Here is a 26,124-nt window from a genome sequence, read left to right on the forward strand (position 1 = left end):
GTAATTGGGTACAAACTTTGGAGAATGGGTGACAGAGAAAGTCCTCCACCAAGGATGAACCTGAGATCCCCTTTTGGCTGTTTGATGGGTTAAGCAGAAAGGGAAATACTTCTCCATATTAACTATCTCACATCCTTGACAAATGTCTTTAATTACCTAGTACTGGTTTTCCTCCTTCCAATGAATGATTCTCAAGAGCTGGGAATATCTGGGGCCCAACTCCCATTATTAGAGTGGGAGGCAGAGGTGAGAGTTCTCCACATCTGGGCCAAGAATACTTGAGTCTACGTCCTGAGAAATAACCTAAATCACCTTATTTTCTGGCTTGATCATACCAGTCTTCAGTTTGGGAGATTCAGCTTTATTCCTCCAATATTGAGACTTTATCCATGTCTCTCTCCATCTAAACCTCCAGGTGCTTAGCAAAGCTAAAAAGTTCCCTATTTCCTGAGAAGCAGAGGCTCAATCAGGTTCTCTTGCCCTCATCACTATAAACTCTCTTTTTAAACAAGATTCCAGAAGAATCCCTCGTCTTTAAACTCAAATGATAAGATCATAAATAAATGGCGACCTCTCAGTAAAGACGGAGAAGCCTTGACCTTGGAAACTCAACTTCCTTCCTTCTAGCATGATCATGTCCCTGACTGAGAAGAGCTCTGTCTCGGTGCGTTTACAAAATATGAATATTTTCCCTTCTCCTTAGTCATGGATACTGTAAACTGCCATTAGCCATGACAAGAACAGAGGACCTGCCCTACAGGACAGGGTGTGCAGAAAGCTTGAGTACAATGTCATTCTCCTGTAACTTGAAGCTCTTAAGCTCTCTGGAGTGCATCTCAAAATTTCACCCTGCTAGGGAGCTTGTTTTGAATAAAAGTGAAGGGAAATACAATTTTCCTCTTAAAACAGCTTCCAGTCATCATGAGTTCTGGGTATGAGGCCAGTGGCCTGGTCTTGAAGCTGAAGCATGGTGCGTGGAACCAGGACAGTAACAAACTCGTCTCCATCCCACTCTGCCCTTCTGGCTTCAGCCCTTCTCTTTGAGCCTATGGCTTGGGTGGGAACTTCTGACTTTGGGCTCCTATTCTGCAGTTTACAAAAGCAAACACTGGTGGTCTGAAGATGGAAGTTGCTGTAAGCTGGACACACAAGAGCCAGTGTGATTCCCAGGCCACATCCCTGCCTCCCAGAAGGGTGGAGGGGAGTCATGGTGAGGTGAAGGACAAAGAAAAGGAAAGTGTGGTCCTAAACTAGGTCGAATCAATAATAATAGTTCCATTAGCTGTGGAAAACAGTATGGAGATTCCTCAAAAGACTAAGAAAAGACTTACCATATGACCCAGGAATCCTGCTACTGGGCATATATCCAGAAGGAACCCTACTTCAAAAGACACCTGCACCCCAATGTTCATAGCAGCACTATTTACAATAGCCAAGACATGGAAACAGCCTAAATGTCCATCAACAGATGACTGGACAAAGAAGATGCGGTATATTTATACAATGGAATACTATTCAGCCATAAAAACTACAACATAACGCCAATTGTAGCAATATGGAGGTTCCTGAAGAATGTCATTCTAAGTGAAGTAAGCCAGAAAGAGAAAGAAAAATACCATATGAGATCGCTCATATGTGCAATTCAAAAAAAAAAAAAAAACCCCAAAACATAAATACAGAACAGAAACAGACTCATAGACATAGAATACAAACTTCTGGCTGTCAAGGGAGCGGGGGGTAGGAAGGGACAGACTGGGATTTCAAAACGTAGTCAATACATAAACAAGATTATACTGTATAGCACAGGGAGATATATACAAGATCTTGTGGTAGCTTACAGAGCAAAAAATGTGACAATGAATTTTATATATGTTCATGTATAACTGAAAAATTGTGCTCTATACTGGAATTTGACACAACATTGTAAAATGATTATAACTCAATAAAAAATGTTAAAAAATAAAATAAAATAAACTAGGAAAAACAAACAAAAAAACAAAAAAACCCAATAGTTCCATTAGGCAGACTTGGGACCATTTGGAAGCTAACCACATAACCTGCTTTTCTTTCTATTCCTGGGCATAAATACAAAATACATCCCCCCCCACCCCCCGTGTGTGTCTCTCTGTATCTCTCTCTCTCTCTCTCTGTTTTTGCACAATACATCAGAAAGCTGCACTGACTGGCCCTTGAGAAAACGGTAGACTACTCTGGGAGGTGTGGAGTGGTCTGAGGTCCATGGTGGCCCCTCTGCAAGAGCTGCCATTGCCATTTTATGCCCAGTGAGGACACTTTACAGACAACCATGGAGTGTCTTTTCCTGAATAAGGTCTTCTCATCCTAAGTCCAGAAATTCTTAGAAGAGCTGAGCTATATATTGTATAATAGTAAAGTACTGGGCCAAGAGTTCTAATCTGATTTTCATTTCTCTCTAGAATACTCAGTGATTGCCACCACCTCTCCATCTTACTATTCCATATTTGTAAAACAAGGGACCACCTATTCTGCCTTTCTCTTAGGAGTGTATCAAGGATTAAATGAGATCATGTATATGAAAAAGCTTTCAAAATGAATTTCTGTCCATCTTCACTTTCAGGACTTTAAATTGAGAATAGTTAAAAAGAAGATAAAAACAGAAAAAGGAAAAGGAAGAAAGGGAAAAAGAGAGGGAGGGGAGGAGAGAGAGACAAAATTGTTTTGAGCCTTTGTTTTGTACCACATCTTGGGATTAATGCTTTATGTTATCATTTCCTTTAATTCTTTAATCCAACAATACTTATTTTATGAACCCCATTTTAAAGATGAGGTAACTGAGGCAGTAACGTATCCAAAGTGACCCAGCACCTGGAACAGCCAGGATCTGAATCCAGGTTGCCAAACCCTAAAGCCTGGGTTTTCAGCATGGCCCCTTGGTATTCCCCCTGCAACTCCAGAGGCCGGGAGCTTCAGGTACCTCTGCTGAACTCACAACCAACCCAGATGTCAGGCTGAGGATCTGCACACACAATCAGATCACAGGGAGACCCTCAGAGATCATCTAAGTCTCTTCATCCATTCTGGAAATGAGGAATCTGAGCCCTGGAGGGAGAGACTGCCCACGAGCACCCAGCAAGCTGACTGCTCGAGTGGATGTCATGCACGTGGGCTCAGAGGGGCAGAGATGGGCTCCAAGCACATTCACGTTTCTTTCTGGGACCCAATGAGGGCTGCTGTGTTAGTGTGCTTGGACTGCCATAATAAAACACCCTCCTGGGCGGTTTAACCAAAGGAAATTCATCCTCTCAGTTCTTGAGGCTCAAAGTACAAGATCAAGGTGTCAGTGGGGCTGGTTTCTCCTGGGGCCTCTCTCTTTGGCTTGCAAACAGCTGCCTTCTTCCTGCCTCCTCATATGGTGGTCCCCCTGTGCACACACCCCTGGTGTCTCTCTGTGTGTCTGATCTCCTCTTCTTATAAAGACCAGTCATATTTGGTTAGGGCCCATCCTGACAGCCTCATTTTAATTCAATCACCTCTTGAAAGGTGCTGTCTCCTAATATGGTTACATTCTGAGGTACAGGGAGTTAGGGCTTCACTGTGTGAACTTGGGCAGGGGGCCAGGATTCAGCCCCTAAAAGCCGCATTTCCCAGACTCTCTTGCAGCAATGACTATTCATTTGACTGAGTTCTGGCCATTGAAATGGGGGCCTTAGTGATGTGTGTCACCTCAAAACCAGGCCCATACATTGTTTGCACACTTCTCCACGCTCCTGCTCTTGTTCCATCCATGGGCTGAATCCCATGAAGGACTCCAAGCCCAAGAAAAAGACAGAGCTATTAGATAGAAGAGATCCAGGTTGGTTACAGACAGGATGCTCCTCAATCTCCATCCAGAAATCTTCAGTGGACTGTGAGGGACTACATCACAAGACTCGGTGGCTATTTGTTACAGCAGTTAGCCTTTCCTGACTGATACACTCAGCTCCTCAACCAACAGTCTTTCCATTACATATCAAGGGTCAGTGAATCTGACCCAAGAGGAGAAGGAAAACAGACTGACACCAGCTCCAAGGTCAATGAGCAACCCAGATGGGCTACAGACAAACGAGGGGGAAACGCACTGCCTCTTCTTGGGGTACCGAGCATCTCTGTGAGCACAGCCCCCTGGAATCTCCTCTCCCAGACTCCCATGGGGTCTCCTGGGCCCTTCTTACACAAGCTCATGATTGGGAGGGGGAGCTAGGATGCACATGACAATGATCCCTTTCTTATTTAAACAGGCTATTTTTCTTCCCAATAAATGCTGCCTTTTTTTTTTTTTGTCAGCTCAAATATTCCCCTATGATAGAAACCTGAAAATAATTAGCCTTAATAGCTCTGCTGTGAATAATGCCGCACAAGGAGGAGGTAGATGTTAATAAGAACCTTCCACTCCAAAACTAAGTCACCTTCTTGGCCTCCCTCCCCCCAAAAGAAAAGTAACAAGAAAAAGATTATAGGTTTTGCACCACTTGGGAAGAAATGTATATTTGAAATAAATGCATGAACTCTTTTAAAAACAACACATGCTGAAAACTTCCTATTTAGTTTGATTTGCTTTCCAAATCACACAGACTGCACAGTTGCGTACAATCTTTAAACAAGTACAACCCCTGAGAAGTGTGGATAGATTTAAGAGAAATAAAAGCAAGATCAGCCAGCTTGTAATCTTCTTTTCTCTTTTTGCCTCCCCAAAGCTGCATTAAATTGCCTATTGAGAACAATAACATATTTGTGCTTTTATAGGTAGAATGATTGGTATTATGTGAAGATTTGGCTAAAAGTCTAAAGGCACATTCACACTGATCAGGATTGCACGCTGTTAATAATTTTCAAGCTGCTCTAGGGAACCCATGATTCCCTGGGACGACAACTTAGCAAGTCAGCGCATGTTTTGTGGGAGCTGCTGCAGATGCTGGACCATACCGACCAGAAAGACTTCGCAAAGTCCATTCCCAAGAGAGCCTTGGAAATGCTAAGTGTCCCCTTTGACCCACTTTTTGCCTCCAGCCTGGGTAGGTGCACTGACTCATCCAGGAGGGACTGCCAACTTGAAAATGGCACCTGGGCATTCTTGTATAGAGCCAAAAACTGTTCTTCTGCCCAGACCCTGTGATCCAATAAACCTAATGATCATTGGAGAATCATCCTAAGGAAACACAAACACACTCTCTCTCTCTCCCTCTCTCACACACACACACACACACACACACACGACAACGAGCAGTACTTTATGCATAAGGTTAAAATCTAGAATCAGTGCGAAAATGGTCAGGTAACTGATGGAACTTCTATCAGTTTGGTGAAGAAGTGTACAGTCCATAAAAAGCACACATTTGAAGATGACAAAGTAGCACAATAAAAATGTTAGGTAAAAAAGTAGAGCATTAAACACACACAAAATGCCTACAGAAAGGGATAAGGTTTGCAAGGAAACAGAGCAAACTGAAAAGGCACAGAGTTAGCATGTGGGGAATACAGTTGAAAGATTTCCTTTGTTAATTTCCCTTAATGGGATCATAACATTGTTTTTAAAAACATATAAAAACAAAATAAAACAAAACGAAATGGTCCCAGGGCCTTTTCATCTCTGACTACCACACGTAAGTCTAAGCCCTGAGATTCAAAGGCCAAGCTCAAACATAACTGACAATTCCCCCTGTAGGAAATTGAGGAATTTCTTCCTCAGGAAGTTTGTGGAGGGTAGCTGTATTTAGTTGCCTGGAGAAAACACAATCAGACCATTGCCAGACTGGCTGTTTCCTCTGAGATACAGAAAAGCAAGTTGCACATAAGCAGCTAGAAACATGGAAAATGGGAAGCCTTACTTTGCAACAACGCCACAGAGAGATCTGTTTACACACACACACACACACACACACACACACACACAGAAGCATCACCGAAAGACCTGTGGTTGTGATGCAATACAGCTCACAAGAATAACTCTCATTTTCTATGAACTGGAAACCCAGGAGGCAGGAGGAGGCCACACTGCACACGTCACTTCCACCTCCAGGAACAGCTAAGTGACGGTGGCCACCAGTGCAGCTCCTGCTAGCCCTGAACCAAATGTGTCTTCCTGTCATATCTGACATGTTCTCGTTCATTCTCTGTGAGGCTTACACTCATCTCTGGCTAAGTACCTTCTCTCAGTCCATCCTAGTGTTGTAAGAGAACGTCACCGGACAAGGAGGGCTGATGACCTTGCCTAAATTACTTTTTCTTTGAAGAATATTTTCAATAGAATCGCTTCTCATTATTGCACACCTACGATGGGCTGGGCCCCGTGTGCATTTCCCTCTCATCCTCACAACAAACCTGCATGGCAGGTGGTACTGTCTTCGTGACACAGGCTGGGAAAACCAAACAGATGGAGTGCCTTGGCCAAGGTCACATGCCTTTAAGTGGTGGAGAGGGATTAGAACCCAGCTCCCTGAGAAGCCAAGTCCAGGACTCTCCACACAACTATTCTGCCTCCGTGATACACTCGGTGGGGGGGGACTCAGGCTGAGCTGCTTTTGTGCAGGGGCTATGATTAGTTGTCCGGCCCCAGCTGCTTGTAGGGTAAACAACGTCTGAGAAACCCACAATGCTCTAAGTATTTATTACATTGCAACCCAGCTGCCAACTGTCTAACCATTTTAATAAAAAGCTATTTTCTAAGGTTTATGTTTTATTGCGTGTATGACTCCCTTATTGGTTAGCATTTTGGAGTTGTGGAAAAGGTTATGAATTTAGAAACTGGCTGCATTCATATCATATTTAAAACTTAATGCTATTTTATTAAAGACATATGGGCCTCCAAAGTACACATATTAAATGTCATGTAAGAAAAGTAGCAGTTTAAATCATGGTCAAATTCATTTTTGACGTGACTCCTGAGGCTTCCCAAGATCTGAACTATTTCTTTGTAAATCTGGCAGTTTAACCACACTCATAAATCACTTTCAAAGCATATTATTTCTTAATTTTACTGCATTAGAGACCGTTTGGCCTACACAGTGAGCTGTTTGTAGCAGTTATGTGAACAAAGTTGCACATTTCGTCATATAATGTGGAAAAGAAGAGGGGAGGGAAAGCAAAGGAGGCACCACTTTTCATTCCTTCATCTGCTTTACTTACTCTACCCATTTGTATCCAAGCAAACGCGATTCCCAGTGTTCAGATTAGGCCCCTGTCACCTCCAAGTGCAGAGGTCACTAGTTGGTAGTGAAGCTTTTCTGAATACAAGACAGAAAAAATAATTTGTAATTTCATCTTTTCCAAAACATCCCATGACTCAAAATTAAAATGAGTGCAGAAATCAGACTTTTTTTTTTTTTAACATTATACTGAACTAAAACAGATTTTTCAGGTGGAAAAAAAAAACTGTGGCTTAGGGTAATACGGTGTTTTCTAAAATCCAGAGATCTCATACCTCAGCCTTGGGTTTTCAAAGCCCCTCTAAGGATGAGACAATATTCTTTGGACACATGCGACCAGCCCCCAGATTTCACTCCCTGGTTTTCTCCATTTTCCTACAGGGCAGATGGGGATCGAGCCCAGTGACAAATTCCAGGATCTAAACATTGGCCTTGATTTCCAGATTCGCCAAGGGAGCTAAAGGGGGAGTAAGAGAGTTGAGCCCGAGGTCACCAAGACGAAAGGGCGTAGGGCTGGCTTTTGCAGTCGATTTGGGCCCTGTGGGGACGATACTCTCCACTTACGTCAGTGACCATGGGACTTACTGTGCCCCCCAGAACTACACTGACTTTTCCTGCACCTCCTTTATGCCTGGGTTTCCCACTTCCACCATCAGCACAAGAATGCAACATCCCGTGCAGTGCCTGGAGAGACCCCCCAACAGGGGCCCGGCCCCCCGGGGACAAACAGGAGGCTCTTTTTCTCCTCCCACCATCCTTTCTCTTGAGTGTTTTGCTCTCATCAGGAGGTAGACGCTCAGTAAAACCTTAGAAACATTTAACTATAAATCCCAGAAAACTCACCAGGAACATGGGGGCAATATTCCCTTCTATGAACTGAATTACACACCCCTCCACAGTTCATATATTGAAGCCCTAACCCCCAGTGTGACTGTATCTGGAAATAAGATCTTTGGGAGGTAATTAAGGTTAAATGAGGACATAAGGGTGGGGCCCTGACCTGGTAGGACTGTCACCCTATAAAAAGAGGAAGCTCTCCCAGTCCATCCATCAACACTGCATGGGCTCCCTCACCACCCCCACCATTCCCCCCACCATGTGAGGACACAGTGAGAGGGGGCCATCGGCATGCTGGGAAGAGGGCTCTCAGCAGAACCTGACCAAGCTGGCACCCCGAGCCGGACCTTCCAGCCTCCAGAACTGTGAGAAAACCCAGTTCTATTGTTTAAGCCACCCAGTTCCTGGTGTTCCGGTACAGCAGCCCTGGACAACTAGTACACCCCCCAACTCAAGCCCAAATTACCTTCCTCGTGTTCACCCACACAATCGGAAGACACAGCAATGCCACAAAAACAGAGCTGTTTTGAAACGACCCACTGAAGAACCCCAGCTACATACCAAAGACACAGTGTTGGCTTCCTACAGACATTATCTCCCTTAATCCTCCCCCAAAACGTGAAAGGAGATGTGCCGTTCCCCATACTAACACTGGAGGAACAGGTGGCAGAAGGTGGCGGCGTGGCCTTTAATTCAAATCTAAATACAATCTTGAAACCTGGAGTGAGTTGGCCCCCAAATGGAACAGCGAACCTGACAACAGCCCACGAACAAAGTCAGAATCACACGTTTGCCGTAGAACGCAGGGGCCACAATGAATTCAGATTTTAAGCCTTCCCAAAACAGCAGCTGGAGGCCACTTCTTGAATCACATCAAGAACAAAAATAAAGGTTGGGTGGTGGGAAGGAATGAATACACCTGGGCCTACGGAAACACGGGAGAGGTCGCTGAGCCAGACCGCCTCTGTGACAACTCAAAACGCCAACAGCAACAGTAACAGCGAAAAACAAGGGAATCACTTCGAAATTTCACTCATGAGTTAAAAGTTTCATGAGGTAGAGGCTCCACTTTGAAACTCTCTGCTTCAAAACCTGAAAATAAAGGTAGGGCTTTGGAGCCTAGACAGAGAGCGTTAGTTCGCTGTTGAAAAGAAATAAAGAGTTCTAATTCAGGTAATGTAGCTCAAAATTCACTGCCATATTTTAAAATGCACATGAAAAATAACATCATCCAAAAACGTCCTTGGTGAAAAGGCTGAGCCTAATTGCTATCACTGACAACAGCACTGAACTTCGCTAAATTAACATCAAAGGAAGCCCCAATTACAGAGCATCTGTGCATTATTGATGGCGCCCTGTCTGTTATTCTATGACACTCTACTGTAAGGAGCAGAAAAGCAAATAAAAGAGCTAATTGTACCGCCAGCCCTCAGAGCCCCCACGGGCAGACCTGCCCCATCACGCTTGCGAAACATCACTTTGCCTGGTCAGAGGGGCAGCGGTGACGCATCTGGAGTCGGAGTGTGTGCACAGGCCCCGGAAGCCAGCCGCGGTGACCAGAGGGAGACAAAAACAACCAAGAGGCAAACACATGTGTCCTAGAGACTCAGAACAAGCTCACAAGTGGGATTCCACAGCTACCTGGGAACTGGATGCTCCAGGGAGTCCTGACAGGGAGAAATCAGCTCTGGAGACACAGTCAGGGAGCAGTGGGAACGTGGCAGGAATCTCTTCCCTTGTAACCAGGAAGAGCTTCTTTCTACTCCTCAAGGAACCACTTGGGGCAAAGGGTACCCCTAGAAGTGCAATTTTACTTCACGTGAGAAGAAGCTCTCCTCTGAGATTCAGGCTCCTCGCTGAGACAACTGTGTGGAGGAGGTACCATTACTGGTGCTCCCCACCTATGCCGGTCATTACCTGGGCAGACCTGCTTGGCACTCACCTGGATGAGACCCTGAGAAGTCTCTATTGGTCATATTCTTCTTCTTCATCATATTCTTCATCAAACTTCTATTTTCATCGAACTTTGGGAAGACTTTTACTGCCGTTCAAGTTGGATAATCTAAGATTACCCCACTATTTTATTCTAGCCACTAACTTTGCTTCTTAGGCTTTGGGGGACAATGAAAAGAACAAGTAAATGTTAAATATCAGAGACATGCCTTTCATCACTCAAACATGAGTTTTCTTTTATATCTTGTTAAAGTTCACTCTTCTTGTCTGCTCTTAGGGGCTGAATTGTGTCCCTCCTCAAAGTTTATATGTTGAAGTCTAATGCCCCCAGTACCTCAGGGTGTGACTATGTTTGGAGACAGGACCTTTAAAGAAGTGACCGAGCTAAAACGAAGCCATGGGGTGGGCCCTGATCCAACGTGACGTGTCTTTTTAAGAGGAGTGCATCTGGACACACAAAGAGAGCAGGGCTCTGTATGCACATCACATGTGAAGACACAGCAAGAAGCCAGCCACCTGCAGCCCAAGGAGAAGGGCCTCAGATGACACCAGCCCCACCAACACCTTAATCTCAGAATCGCAGCCTCCAGGACTTTGCCATTGCCGCCCTAACAGACTGGTACATCTGCTATTAGTTGCTGGCAGCTTGGAAATAACAAGAACTCAAGAGCAGAAACTGGGACCAGGCCATGTTCATTTTCCCCTCCTCTCTTGGCCATGGTATTACAGGTAATATGAATATGTAATCAGTTAGCTTCAGAACAATGTTCCCATTTTTCCCTAGTGAGCCATCCATCCTGCAGGCCTCCCTGCCTTCGAGGATGCCTGTCTGCCTGAGGGTTTACAACCCTCTGGTGTTGCCAGGGGCCCAGAAGGGACGATCTAAGCAAGACAAAGATTCATGAAGCCACAGAGGTCAGAACAAGGCCCTGGTCTGGCTGAGGGTGGGAACGCTGGGGCTGCCATGGTCCTCCCTCACTCAGACCTCAATCACTGGCCTTTCCCTCTGCTTTCCTAGGCAAGTTGGCCCTGTACTTCCAGCCCATTCCTCCTCGTCAGTGGCCTGGGATCATCAGGCTCAAAGGCTCAAAGCAAGGAATTTGCATGTCTGTGTCAAAGCGGGAGGCGGGTGGAGGGGGACAGTGAAGTGGAGGAAAGCGTGTTAGGGATAAGGTGTGGACCCAGCTGACCATGCACCCGCTGCTGGAGGGCAGCTCCCCCTCAAGCCCAGATCCGCACGCAGAACACAGGCAAATCTCAGCTTTGAACACGGGTAACTTTAAACCAGCACCCCAACTCATTTCCTGAGATCCCACTTTTTCAGGAAGCATCTTTATTTTCTTCTTCTTCTCTTTCCATAAAGCTTAATTTTTAAAAATAAAAACAACCTAAATTGCAAAAGCAAAATACCAAAAACCATCTTCTAAAGTGGATCAAGAAAATGTCAAGCTGGAAATGTACAGATTACAGACATAATCGGCTCATCAGACTCCATCTCAATCATGACTGGAGATCACACAAATGAGGATTTCGAATGGCTCAGTTAAGAAGGCTTAAATTCACCCCCTTAAAACTAAGGCAGCTGACACCATACAGGACAGGGTCTTTTGCATAAGAAGACGTCAAAGGACTTTTTAGAAAGCCAGGGACCCACTGCCAGGTGAGTTACGATTGGTCTCTGAGCTTTCTCCTCATCCCAGTATCTGAGTGGCCTGCTACCACCCAGACCCCTCCCGGCAGTCCCCGGGAGAGGGCTCTTTGACCCCTGTGACCACTTGAGCACCAACACTGGCCTGGGTGCTCTGAACACAGGCAGCCTCAGGCAAGCAAGCTGCCTCTGCACTGTTTCCAAAACAAGTGCTGTGCACAGAGCACTGTTGCTCCCCCTCCCAGACACCCAGGGATCCAAACGCAGACCAGCCCAGACTTTCCTCCCACTTCTAACCTGCCAAAGTTCCTTGTCATGCCAAAGTTCCTCGTCATCCTCAAATTAAGTTGCAAATTTGGCCTAACAAACAGAGCCCTCCACCGCCTGGTTCCTGCAATTCTCTGCCTAACCTTGTATTTCCCCAAAATGGGCTGGAGGGCATGGTCACAAGGCCAACATTGAAAATTACAGTTACCTTTGGCTCCCTTCCATGTCCTGGTCTTCCTGCTCTTTCAGTCCTGACTGGCATCATATCTCCCTGTCTGGTTGACGCAATTTAAGATATACAGGAAAAAGGGCATGAGCTTTGGGGCACGGACAGGCCAGAGGAAGAGCCCGATTCCACATTACTCTGTAATTTTAGGTGACATATGTAAGTTCCCTGATCGTCATTTGCAGATTCAAGTTCAAGGAGAAACTGAGAGATAATACTGTTTAGTCGCCAATACAGTATCTAATATACAGTGGACGCTTACTACATGCTGGTTGTTGTTTTGACTCACATATCAGGGAAGTTTCATTGCAGCTAATAATGCACCACTAGGCAGCCAGTTGACCTGAGGCTGGCCTTGCAACCCTGATTAGTTAAGCAATCAGTAAGCCTACCAAAATGGGTGCAATGACACCAAAAATTGCCATTAACTTCACTAAACCCTAAATCATGTCCCACTTAAGAGCCCTGGTTCAGGCAGCCACGGAAGGGCCAGAGGACAGAAGGTGTGCGTGGATGGCCCATCTGTGAGTCAGGTTCCTGCAGTAACACTGCCCCTCAAAGTCCCAGTGGCTATGACAAGCATGTCGCTGTCATGCAGAGGTCTGTGGCTGGCTGGGGTGGCTGTGCCTTCGGCAAGGCTCAGGTCTGTTCAACGTGCACCTCAGGCTGTTTCCACAGCAAATGGCAGATGTGCAAGAAGGATGAGTGGAAACACACAGTACCCCATGAGGCTCTGGCCTAGAATTGGCATGCTGTCACTTCCACTCACATCCCACTGGCTACAGTGACACGTGGCCAAGGCCAAAGTCAATGGGGTAGAGAAGTATCCTCCTGCCTCAGACAGGGATCCATGCCAAGGGCAGAGGGAAACAGAATCTACCACACTTCTCCCAACTGCTAGGTTCCAGAGTCTGTACAAAAGATCCTAGGGGTGCTTACCTCATTCCCCTCAAAGTGCCACTTACGTCCATGATCCTTTAGGCATGTGTGTCCAAATATCTTTGCACAAAAGCAAGCATGGTGGAGGCCAAAAAGAGGGAGAATGTGGAGCTGGGCCATGTCGGTGCAGTGAAAGCCAATGACTCCACCAGAGACATAAGAATATCGCACCAGGCATTGGGCTTAATGTAGACAGATACCTAACATGCGCTCAGCACCTGGCCCGGCCCTGGGGACTTCTGGGAGTGGCTCAGACAGGATGCTACCGTCCCCTACAGTTCTATTTCACTTTCCTTCCATTGTGGATTTCAATTTTCTATCTCTAGGGCTTTGCTTGGGTGCTGGGGACAAAACTTTCCTGCAATAGTCTGTCTCTGATTTCAGAGGGTTGCTATCCAAAAGCAAGGCCACAAAAACCTATCAAACTGTCTCCAAAAAGCAATACTCTGAAAGCACTTATTTGAGACACAGGACGCCATGGCACTAAAAATGAAGAAACACAAAATCTTTAAGTGATTCCCCCATCAAATAAATGTGGCAAACTATGAGATCAGAAAGCAGAATGAAAAACAAACAAACCGCAAATGCAGGGCTTCTGAAGCTGTTTCTAAACACACCGCCTACGCAACTTCCAAAAAAGAGATTAATTAAAAAATTTTTTCCTTCCTTCAAAATGTACCATAAAATAACTGAAAATAGAATCTGAATATGTCTCTAGACAAGAAACAGCTGTGTGAAAACAGAGATGAACGAGAAAACACTAACATATTCAGGTAGTTAGGAATATCCAGAAAACCAACTGACGTTTTCAGCTTCTTCTGCATGTGCGGCACAGCAGACGACTTTCAGGGTATACTGGCTTGTTGTCTATTTACCTGCGTGTACACGGGGTTGACAATATTTATTTACAGGGATTCCCTGGCTTTATGTAAAATGGATAGTCCTAAAAATATTGAGTCTATAGAGTAAATGTTAGTCATTGCAACCAATCTAAAGGTAGTTTTGGATAAGCTTTCACACGTTTGCAGTTGTCTGCTCAGGGGGATGAGAATATATGAAAGGCACACACACGGTGCTTCAGAACAAGGGGGCACTTAGTAAGAAGCCGGCGAGGCATAAAAAACAACTAAGTGAACCAAACAAGCCACGAGGCAGTGCTTCTTTGTGGCAAAGACAAAAAATACAAGAGCAGCTGAGACAGGGAAAAAGCATTTTAACTGCACCCAGACTTGTGGAGCACTCCAACACGTTTTCTAAGAAAAGCTAATTTTTATTTCCTAAAAGCTCTGACCTGAGCAGTGGATGCAGAGAGAAGGACTCAGAGAACACGTGAGCAATGACAGGAAGCATGAACTCTGAAGGCACCCCTGCCCGACCCCAGCCACGCCACCCCGCGGAGAAGCCACGGCCCAGGACCACGGAGGCTGTGGGTTGCACCACTGTAAGTAATCCCAGGGTAAATCCTTTGGAAAAACAAATCTGCACCACAGAATCTCTCTCTCTCTCTCTCTTTTCTTGCTAACACACAGATCCAAGTTATCACATTTTCTTAAGGCAAAAGCCACTCTCCTACTTCTGCAGAAACCATATTGAGGCAATGCAATAAAAAAAGGGACCACCTTTCGTGATGGAGCCTCCAGAATGCTCCATTCAGAGTTCATTGTTTTGATGAGTTTGGGCTGAGTCTCTGTGACAGACCAGACCCTGGAGCTACAGGAGTCAACAAAACCACGTTCCTGTCCTGACGGAGCTGACACCCCAGTATGTGAGCAGCTGCACTATCCCAGCAAATTGAGGGCTTCCAGAAGCTTCCACGCCCTATCTAGGTCCTTGGTGGCCTTCTTTGAAACAGAGACACAGAAGGAAGACACTAAAGGTACCCAGGAAAGTTTGGGCCCAACTCCATGTGTCAAGAACAGAACTGTGTAGTATAATCAGTGAAGCCAGCGACCTTTGGACCCAAATAGCTTTCAACCTTCAGCTTAAGGACAAATATACAGAAGACTTCCAGATGGCACACATTTATTCCTTTAACACATCACATCTCCCTCCTCCCCTCCCTTCCTCCTTCTCTTTCTCTCTCCCTCCTTCTCTCTCTCTTGCACACACACACACACACAAATATGTGTAGCTATGCAAAATTACACACATACACAAGCTACACACAATAGGAATTCCAGACATGCCCACATTAAGATACAGAGGGTGTGCTCAAGGACACGCTGACACTCAGGAACACACCTATGACCCTGTCCTACCTCTGTGAAAGTGGCCATGATCATAAGCAAACACGCTCGTGTCTAAATACTTTCTAACGGAGACTGTGGTTCTCAGTCCAGCAGCCCTGGGAGCTGCTCTCCCCTTCACTTTTGTGTTCTCCTGAAGATTAAACCATTGGTAGCCAACTTCCTATATGTTGGCTTCCTATATTCCTAACCAGCTACCACTGCAAACAAGAGGGCTCAGCTTTAAATAATTATGTCAAAAAAATGACAACTGTGTTCTTTGCCCAAACAGGGATGAATCATTACAAAGCTAGGACATAATTAAGCAATCCTGACTGTCAGATGTTTGCGCTTTGTGTCTGATGTGCAGGGCTGGTGTGCCCACCGCACACACCCTCTGCACGGCTTTGATCTATGTTTTCCCGGAGCAGTGATGGGGGGGTCACAGTCTGGTCATTACAGAAGCCTTTCTCTGGGGGTTACAACCTTCTCTACATCCAGCTTGGTGCTCTCTGTGCTGACAACAGTGTGAGCCAATGGCCAATACTTGACAAAGCTATATACTTTCTTTAAAATTTTGGGAAAGGAGCAAAGCCGAGCTGTCATAGGACCATTCAGTAAATACACACGTGCACAGGGTCTAGAAGAGTCCATTGTAACATCAGCTACCACTTCCTAATGAATGACAGCATTCTTCTGTAGAACAATCAGAGCTCAGACAGAAGGCAGCTTTCAAACAACAAAAGCCAAAAGGCAGCAGTGAGGGAGAAATGTGTCATCGTGAGAGGCGGCGAGAGCGAACTCGCACCTGAAGCACCAGGGCCTCCAGGAACCAAATCAAACCTTTGTGACACAGAGGCTTTCTGAGTGGCTGGACGATTCTGCATTTGCGTCAGCCGAGAACACCCAGACTGCCCGTTCCCTACCACCAAGGCAAGGGCCATGATTGGAGAAGCATTTTCCATCCTCCCAAATACTTTATGTCAGGAGTAAAATGACTACAGCTCCCCAGATCACGGCCCCTTGATCATCCGTCAGCGCATTCTGCTGAATAAGCACAACAGGCCTCCACTGCCTCGGAAAGGACACAAGCCAAGTTGAGATTCTCATTCTGTTATGAAAAATAGGTCTTCACCAAGTGTGCCCAGCACAGCGTCGGCAATTCATGGAGATGAAATTGCTCTCTGCTTAGGAGCTGACTCCGGATGTACGTGCAGCTCCCAGAATATACATATGTATGTGGAAAGTATATATACACACCTGCAAGGAACAAACACACATCTGTACATCCTGTGAGCAGGTGAGAACTAGCCTCTTTCACATGGGTTTATTAATTCAGCAAGAAGCTCATCTGGCCTCTTTCTATCTGCAAGAAAAGTACCAGTGCATCTCTTGGAAAATAACAGACAAAAGGCAATTGCCTGCCATTCAAGAGAGGCATGCAGTTTGATACGAAACCAGAAACACAGAGTAATTCCTTAGTGCACTAAAAAGATCATGGTGCAAATAGGACACTTCACTGGGAGCCCAGATGGCTGGGTTCTGGTCCCAGGTCTGCCTCCATTGGATTGTGGGGCCCTAGGGTACTAACTACATCCTCTCCCAGTTTCTTTGCCCATAAAATGAGAACGCAGACCAGGTGATTTCTGAAGCCCTTGCCAGTTTGGAAGCCACGTGACTCTGCAAAAGGATAACAACCCAAGGTCCTCAGGCTTGCTCCGAGGACTTTTGTCTCTCCTCACATAATTAATGGACATTTTAAAGCTTAATACAGTTAGTAAAGATGCTACAGTCAATCACACAAACATGAGCTAATTCTGTAATTGATTAGAAACTAATTTGGAGCTTCCGAGAGCATTTCTGCTGATGGTGCTCATGACTCAAGAGAACCAGCTACCACTGGATTTTAAGGAGCCATTCCCTGCTTTCAAAGGCAGTGGAGGATTTCAGTTCCTCCAGTCTCTCCTCTAACCCAACAGTCCTGCTTTTACCTGTTTTCTTAGGCCTCCCTTGGAGGTTCTGTTTGAGCAGAGATGCACGGGGAGAAAGTGCAGCTCGACGCTCCAGGGGTCAGAAGAGATCAGAGCAGAAGCAAGCGGGCTTGGGGTCAGACACCCAGGGAAGGCGCGGGCCCCAGCCCTCATCAGCTGGTGACATGCGCAGCCCGAGTAGCGTCTCTAGGCCCGAGGTACCTCATCCGTGAAGGAAGCCGATGCATCCTTTTTTCCACACTAAAGGGTTATGTGAAGATTCACAAAACTGGAGACAATGACCCTCAGTGGACACCACTGAGCCCCTCACCCCAACATAGCGGTTATTACCTTTAAGACCCCTCCAGATCTCCACTGACAACATGGAGGTTCCCTGTCCAAGACAATGAGAGCAAGAGAAATGGTATTTCCTGCATAAAGCACACGTATACATGACGGTGAGAAATGTAGAGTGGGCAGGAACCCAAGATACTATAAACAGTCCATTTGTTGTACTTTGTTTGGTGATGTCGGCTGTCTCTGGAATCTCTTAACCAAAAAAAAAAAAAAAAAAGAGGCCAAGAAATAAATTACTTCATTTGGACAAAATTACCAAAGCTGGAATAACTAAAGGCAGTCGTGAGCAATATATCAAATCGGTGCCTCGATAAGGAAAACTGTTAACACTTTAACAGCTACGAAATGAATCACTCAATTAATTTCCCGCATGCTGAAACAGGTAACAATACATTTATCTGCCAGGATTATACTCTCCGTATCGTATATTTCCACAACTGTTAGCGATTTTATTCAGCAAAACGGGAAATAAGTTGCACCTCATGGATTCAGGGAAAGGAAGTGGCCTGAGGTCTGCTGCCAGCTGCTCAACTTGATGGAAGAGGTTTCATTTTTCTGTTTTGGTTCTGTTTGTTTTTTCCTCTTTCCCTCTCAATCATTTCCAATGCACGTGCAGAGCGCTCTAAGTCGATCAGTGAGGACAAACGGGACCTCGAGGGTATCTGGACCAGTGTTTTCAACACACCAGACAGGATCCCACAGGAAGCGACTGTAGCTCCACAGAGCTCCAGGGCCGGGGTGGACCTCCAGAGGGGTCATTGAGTCCATTCCCCAGCCTCAGGCTACACTGAAGGACCCCCGTCCTCCCAAGCCCATGTCCTTAATCATTTCCCTGTGTCTGAATCCAAGACCCAAAGCCAAATCTCCCCCGCCTCATCAACGCTGTCATTAAGGCGACACCATGTCCAGTCCCACAGCCTCGATGCAGACTCAGCTGATGAAGGAAAGGTCGGCAAATAGCATGCCTGTGAACTCTGGACAGACATACGGAGGGGGCACAAGCCAGTCCCAGGTCACACTGACTGCCAGAAAAACTGCCTTCTCTGATAACATTTCCTTTCCAAGAGCTGTTGAGCCCTCACCTGTGAACAGAAGACAGTCACTCTCCCCCAGATACCCTTTGGTCCCAAGAAAAAAGGGCCCCCTACGAGGCACGTGACGAATCCTGCCACCTGAGAAACAGTCAGTGCCCACTGCTTTCCTTTTTCTCCTTTCTCAGCTCCAGACCAGCAGAGGCCCCACCCTGTAAATGAAACATGTTCAAGGTGGTCTGAAATCCCCCCCCAGGAATGTCACCATCGGGCTGCGTATGATGCTGCTTCATTGATAAAAGAGCCACCGGCATGAAATCACCTTATGAATAAGATCACTTAGACTGGGTCACTGGAAGTCCCAGTTTATACCCAGTATTCCTCCTTATTTGGCCAACAGTGTGTTCATGGATGAAATCCTGTTGTGAGATCTCCCCGTTCTCAGCACATAGGAGGGCATCCTCCAGGCTCAAAGAGTACTCAACAGGTGAGACATAAATCCTCTTGTAAAACAGTGAGTGGAGCACTTACCTTGGGTTTCACCACCTTCATGAACGCTCCTCTGACCAAAGCTTCCTCTCGTTCTTGTTTGGTGACTTTCCGGGCATCCAGAAACTTCAAATTGGGCAGCTTGTGCAGAACAAAGTATCTGGAAAGAGATCAGTCAGAGACAGCTCAGGAAGGCTGAGGGTGACGGCCTCAAAGGTTCACGCAATTTGTCTGATGCTCAGGAATCTGTACCATGAGGTCTTTGCAGAGTTAGAGCTTATCTGCTGCTTCTCCTCTTTTCTCTCACAAAGAATGAAGAATGACTCTTTGGGGAAATCCAAGTGGTTATATTGTACACTAAACTTTTAAAATATTCACTAATGGTTACTCTTGACTCAAAGGTAGATACACACATACACACACACACACACACACACACACACACCCCTGGAAGAAGAATCTATCAATGTGTCTCCGTCCCAGTCTGGAAAACGGACCCAACGTCCTTGCTACACAGGAAGTTCTCAGTGAAAATAACCTACAGCCTGACCGTAGCATTTATGTCACTGCCATTCCGACCCGTCATCTGGACCATTCTCATCTCTGAGATAATAGTAAGTCTTTATTTTGAAGATGAGATAAGAGCCTTTGATTTGTCATCAGGACAATGGATCTGTAATAACCTGGATGACTTTGGGATGGAAGTAAGGAACACATACAGCTGAGAAATGCTTCCTGGAGGAATCAAACAGGGGTCCTGAGGATTTTTTTTCTCATCGTCACGGAGTTACCGCTACAGTGGCATTAGGAAGAGGAGAAATAAGAGGAGATGGTGCCTAGAGGACATTAATAGCCAAAAAATGCTATATGCTCACCATTCCCCTGGAAAGAGTCTTTAGATCCATTGTGGCCACCAAGGATAACCCAATGACTGGCTACTTGTGTGAGGAACGATCCTTAAGCAGGTGTATGAAGTTGATAAGAAGATTCACTCAGCCAGGAAATAGGTATAAAAACATATAAATAAATACATGAAAGGTACAGACAGCTGCCTCTACTTCTTCCTCAGTGACAGTCCCCCACCCAGATGCTCTCCATCAGGCCCCCATACTCCATCACTCAAAGGAGCAACTGTCTAGACAGCATCCTGTCTAGGAAGAAGAGGTGAGTACCCAGTGTCAAGAGCAGTAAGTTACCTCCCGGGGAACCTGACTTCTCCTTCCTGTACCAGCTCCGACAGCATTCACTCATCTTTCAAATCCCAGCCCTTATCAAGCTGTCTTGATGGGCACCTCCAGTCCACATCGCCTTCTCCCTTCTCCACGCTCTCAGGAGACACTGTCAGCACCATACAATCTAACATTTTATTGTTTTTTCATTGTTTTATTGGTGTCCAGTTTATTCCTCACCTAAAGGATAAGCTTCTTGAAGGGAGGGGCCAGTTTTCTTTCTCCCCCTCATACCCTTTTGGACAGCAGCATTAGAATGGACTCCACAGCATACCAGTTCATTTCAGTCACCCAAATATTTCTTAAGCGCCTACTATGCGCCAGGCCCCAGGTATACAGAGGTGATTACAACATGGTTCCTGCTCTTAAAGGGGTTCTCGGTGGAATGAGGAAGACACACTTGCACAGAGAAATTAGAAACCAGCATAGCTCAGTGCCCAGACTGAGGTTATGCACAAAGTAGCTCTGGGAGTATGGAGAAAGAGGAACAGGAAATATTAAGAAAGCTTCAGAGAACCCAGGCCTCAGGCAGTCCCGAGCGCTGAGCTTTTCCTCAGTGCAGATGTTACCTGGCGTGTGCAGCAGGCCTCCCTCCGCGAGGGAGCCTTGGGTTCATCAGGTGTTTTCACGTCACCAAGTGGCCGCCTAGGTGCTCGTCCAGGTGAGACTGTTTTTCACCCAAATGTCAGAGACAATCGCTTAGAGGGTTCCACTCACAGCTTTCATTGTCCTCACTTGTAAAGTTAAAATATCTCTGAATTCTCTTGTGGTATCCTTTTCCTCCCCCAGAAATAGCCACACCAACATCTGAAGTCTGGAAACTTGACTACTTCCTGCTTCCTCCCTGGCCTGAATCTATTCATTTCCTTCTCTCCTACTTCTCCCCGAGCCTTTCCCTTCCCTCTCTAAATGCCACCTCAGCTTACCCCAAATCAGAAGATTTCCACAAAGGCCTGTATGACCTTTCTCTCCTCTAGGAGAACTCCCTCTGGCCTTAGTCAGTGTCTCAGAAAACTTCCATCTTTCGCCTGTAGCAGCAAAGTCTTGATGACAACAGATTCTTTCAAATCAAGACACGCACAGACAGAAACAATATGTCAGGAGTGACGCTCAAAGGAGTAAAGACACCCACTAAGTGTAGGGTGGGGAAAGATGAATATTCAGGTGAAGAAAACATCAGTATTAGAAAATCAGCCAATGTTTAATGATGGAATGAAAGATGTCTTCACGGGGCTGGCAGGAACCCCGGTGACAACAGACAGCACGTTGTCATTTTGCCCCACTTTGGATCTCAGCCCTGAAATCAAAGGAGAGAGAGAGAGAGAGGTGCTGGCTTTTAAGCTAGTTAAAAATTTTAGATGACAAAGAGCTACAGTTTTCAGAGCTCTCTTCTCATAGAACCAAAGAAACACCCATGAAATTCGCTGGGAGTCACCCCTGAAGCTAGGGGTGGACTGACTTCCACCCCGCTGGCCACCCACCAGGTGGCTGATGCTTCAAGACTTTTGAGGGACATTAGGAAAGCTTGTCTCACATAGTTCAGTCTGAGACCCAGCTCAGGGCCCAAAGCTCATCCCTTATGACAAGTCTTGTTTCATCTACTTACACATTCATTCAACCAACTAATAAATATTGAGCAGCTAACACCTGCCAGGAACTCTGCCGGGGGCTGAGAGTAAGGTGGTGCACAAAACAGACACGGTCTCTACTCTCAAGGAGTCTACATTCTAGCACGATGGTTCTCGGACTGAGGGGGGCATCAGCATCCTGAGGCTTTATTGAAACACAGATAGCAGGGCCCCACCCTAGAGTTTCTGATTCACTACATCCGGAATGGAGCCTAGAGTTCACATTTCTAGTAAGTTTCCAGGTGAGGCTGATCCATGCCGCTAGGCCTGCTGAGAACCACTGTCCAAATGAAAATAACACCACGATATGTTGTCAGTTTTTATGGCTGAGTAGTATTCCATCGTATAAATATACCACATCTTCTTTCTGCTGTTGGACATTTAGACTATTTCCATGTCTTGGCTATTGTAAATAATGCTGCTATGAACACTGGGGTGCAGGTGTCATCCTGAAGTAGGGTTTCTTCTGGATATGTGCCCAGGAGCAGCAACATGGATGCTCCTGGAGAATGTCATTCTAAGTGAAGTAAGCCAGAAAGAGAAAGGAAAATACCATATGAGATCACTCATATGTGGAATCTAAAAAAAAAAAAAAAAAAAAAAAACCCAAACAAAGCATAAATACAAAACAGAAATAGACTCACAGACATAGAATACAAACTTGTGGTTGCCAAGGGGGCGAGGAGTGGGAAGAGATAGATTGGGATTTCATAACTGTAGAATAGATAAACAAGATTATACTGTATAGCACAGGGAAATATATATAAGATCTTATGGTAGCTCACAGAGAAAAAAATGTGACAGTGAATATATATATGTTTATGTACAACTGAAAAATTGTGCTGTATACTGGAATTGTACACAACATTGTAAAATGATTATAAATCAATAAAAATGTTAAAAAAAATAACACCACGAGGAATAATAGTTTTGGAATTAGGAGGTTGGCGAGGCAGCAATGAGTCTCCTTCCCACTGCAGCTCGTGGTCTGCCCTGCCCCAGTGTCTGTGGTATCCAACACCCAGACGGCAGCCACGTCCACCAGAACTTCCTGCCCTTTGGTGGTTTGGAACTGGCTCCAAACACTACTGCCAAGTGATAAGTCAGTGGGCTTTCCGCCTGCCTGTCCCATTCTGGTCTTGGGAGATCTATTTCCTTTTGTTCTAGGTCATGTCTGGGTGTCAAAAGCTGCAGCTTCAATCCTGAGTGTAATACAAGTTTGCCATAAAAATACAAGAGAGGATTCCCGAAGCCCCAGAATGAAGGCTTTTACAATATCAATTCAACCCTTGTAAATTTAATCCAGGGTTATTTGTTGCACCAAAATCTCTTTACTGTGATGTATGACTTAGTTACCGGGGTTATCACAGCCGTATCCTAAAGTTGCATAGTACATAAAACATTTCAGTTAACAATGCGGGAAGGTTAACTCCCCCAGATAACCTGCAGTCACAAGGGCTAGTCCAGATGACATGCCTCTGTCAGCCTCCACGAGCTATTGATGGTTCAATCAGTTTGTTTTGAAGGTAAAGTACAACAAAAGGGCAGTAAACTTATTCAGACTGTCAACAGGGGCTATCGGGAATGGGGCTTGCAGGTAAGTAATTCTGGGTGTTTTAAGGCTATTATCAAACAGCAATGGTTGAAGGAAGAGACAGCTACTAATAACACAGAAGGCAGCCATCATAAACCACTTTATGGCAGAAACCCCCGTCTATAAATCCTGCGACACCCGGAGACAGCTTCAGATTTATAAAACTGCTTGTTAAGCCAGGGCACTGCTTAATGAAAAGAGATCCGTCTACGTTCTAAGTCTCACGTCCCCAGCTCCAGAGGGCAACGCCAATTTTCCTGACCTTCCCAAGGCATCTGGGCAAAAGCCCCAGGGCCAGGGGTGGGGAGTGGAAATCAGGGATGCTCTAGGCTGTGCTGCGGAAGGTGAGCTTATCCAGAGGAGACCAGGGACCCTGGGAAGGTGTTAAAAGGCCCATCTGTCTCTGTCTGCAAACAGATTCTCTAACAGCGAGACCCACACACGGAGCTTTTCAGGTCTTCTCTCTTCATATAGAATGCTCCATTTTCTTAAAGAACTTCCCTAAGGAGACACCTAAAGCTGCTAGGGGGAGAAAAGGAACAGCAGACAGCCTTTTTTGTTTTTTTTGTTTTTTGCTTCCAAATCCATCTTCTCTACTGAAATCCCAAAGCTCCGGCATTTTTCAAATCGACTCCAAAGGGAGGGGAGGATGCTCTTCTCTCCTGCCCACAGCTGCTACCCCAGGGGACCTGGCCATGCCCCGGTAGCTCTGCACAACCCCAGAAGCACTGAGGCAGATCTCCATGGTCTGCTCCTGGGTTTGGATGTCCTGTTTCTTCTTCTGAGGAGACTCTAACTCAAGATCCCGAGGGTTCAGGATGCGGGGTCACTGGGATTCCGCCTACATCCTTGCACTGACAGCATTCTGTGCTTCTTCCTGTTATTTCTTGCTGCCTCCCCACCCTTGTGCATGGTGGGTGGGGAGACATGCTGGAAGTGACTGGCGCCCCACGAGGGGCCCCCTGAGGGCAGCCATGGTTGATGGGTGAACTGTTCTCAACCTTTCACAAAGCTTAATAGAGTAGAGTGAACAGGCCAACAAAACATCAGGCTTCCTTGCTTTTGACCGGATGACATCAACCCTGTTTGGAAACACTGCTTACCTCATGCTGCTCAAAAGTGCTCATCAACAGCAGGTGTGTCTGACGTGTTTTTAAAAGTTAGCCGTGGCTTACTGAAGACACCGAAGCTCTAAGGTGGGGGGGGGGCAGAAAGTGAAAAAAAAATAGGGGAGGTTTTCAAAACAAAAAGCCTGGGGATTGGCAGGGCAGAGGGAAGAGCCCAGGCTCTGAGCTTCACTCGCTGGGCCATCTTGGTTCAGTCTCTGCCGCCCTCCTGAGCCTCGGTTTCTCCAGCTGTGCAGGGAAGGAAGTGAGCTAGGTCCCGCCTCAGTCTCTTTTAAGCTTTAGCCTGAATTCTTTCTGCCTCTAAGTGAATTGACAGTAAACACATCCATATCCTCCTTTCTTATTACGCCAATTTCCTGGTCGACCCACCCCCTCACACCTCCAGGTAAAGGAGGACTGTGAGGAAGAGTCAATAAGGACCAAAGAGGAAGGAACAAACCCTGCGAGTGGAAGAAGGCCGCATGCTCAGAGGGATGACAACGATGCTCCTCTAACGAGCCGAAGTGAGCTCACCTACAGCATTAATGTACGCCGGACAACGAGCCAAGGCCAGCTGACTTCCCTCACCCACACCGGCAGCACGTTTGAAGTCTCAGGGCAAACAATACACCCACAGGACAGACCAGGGCCCTCTACGGAGGGTAGCCAGCAATTACTCGATGGGCTTCTGTCACTTTGATCTCTGGGTCGTGACCTTTGCTTTCCTGTGATCTTCAAAGCCCAGATTGGAGATTAGCTGGAGAACTCGAGCTGGGTTATGTAAGCCACAAGTTTTATGGCTCCCCCTCCAGGGCTGGGAAATGGTGCTAGCCCAGGATGGCCCCAGCCCTCCCTCCTGCCCCTTGGCTGAGTGCTGCGGACACTGGGCAGGCCCATGGCTGCCCCCTGCAAGGAAACAAAGAAAGGGAGCACGTTTTAAGTAATTTAAAGTTGTAAGGAATACAGAGGGGCCTACTGAGGAGGAGGGAGGAAGGAGAGGCCAACCAGCGAATGGAGGGGCAAAAAAGAATAAATGACAAAGGATTTGCTGGCAGGAGACCAACTCAGTTATTTGACACCTGAGGTCCAGCAGTTGGGTCCTGTTGACCTTCGCTCTTCTGTCTCTCCTGCAGGATGAGGAAAGAAGAGAACTGCAGAGGAAGGCAAGGAGCAGACCATTCTGAGCTCCCCCTACTTGATTCACTGTTTGGCCAGTGGTGAAGTCCACAGGTGGCCCCAAGTGGATCCTCAGCACGATGCTGGTCCCCCAAGCTCAGCTCTGCCATCCTGCTCTCTCCCTGCCCCGGTCCTGAAGGCTGCTGCTGATCACACGCACTTCCATTCAACATTGATTCCAAAATAGCGGCACAGTGTGCACACTCAGCAAAGCATGGGCAGGTTTAAGCTCCTGCAATAACATGGCCATGGACGTCTTTCAGCCATGAACTATGATGAATGGTGGAGA

The 26,124-nt window shown here is 46.3% G+C and overlaps 1 protein-coding gene across 6 annotated transcripts in view; it reads right to left on the minus strand.

Moving 5' to 3' along the window:
- The window catches only part of LRMDA (leucine rich melanocyte differentiation associated), a 1,104,406-nt gene that overhangs the window by 521,852 nt on the left and 556,430 nt on the right, over positions 1-26,124 (minus strand). For all 6 annotated transcript variants that reach the window (XM_072971251.1, XM_072971254.1, XM_072971255.1 and 3 more), the window contains one exon: positions 19,145-19,262. In XM_072971251.1, the coding sequence (XP_072827352.1) occupies positions 19,145-19,262 (118 nt within the window). The remainder of the gene's footprint in view (positions 1-19,144; positions 19,263-26,124) is intronic.

Source organism: Vicugna pacos, chromosome 11 (assembly GCF_048564905.1).
Source record: "Vicugna pacos chromosome 11, VicPac4, whole genome shotgun sequence".
NCBI classification, from domain to species: Eukaryota; Metazoa; Chordata; class Mammalia; order Artiodactyla; family Camelidae; genus Vicugna; species Vicugna pacos.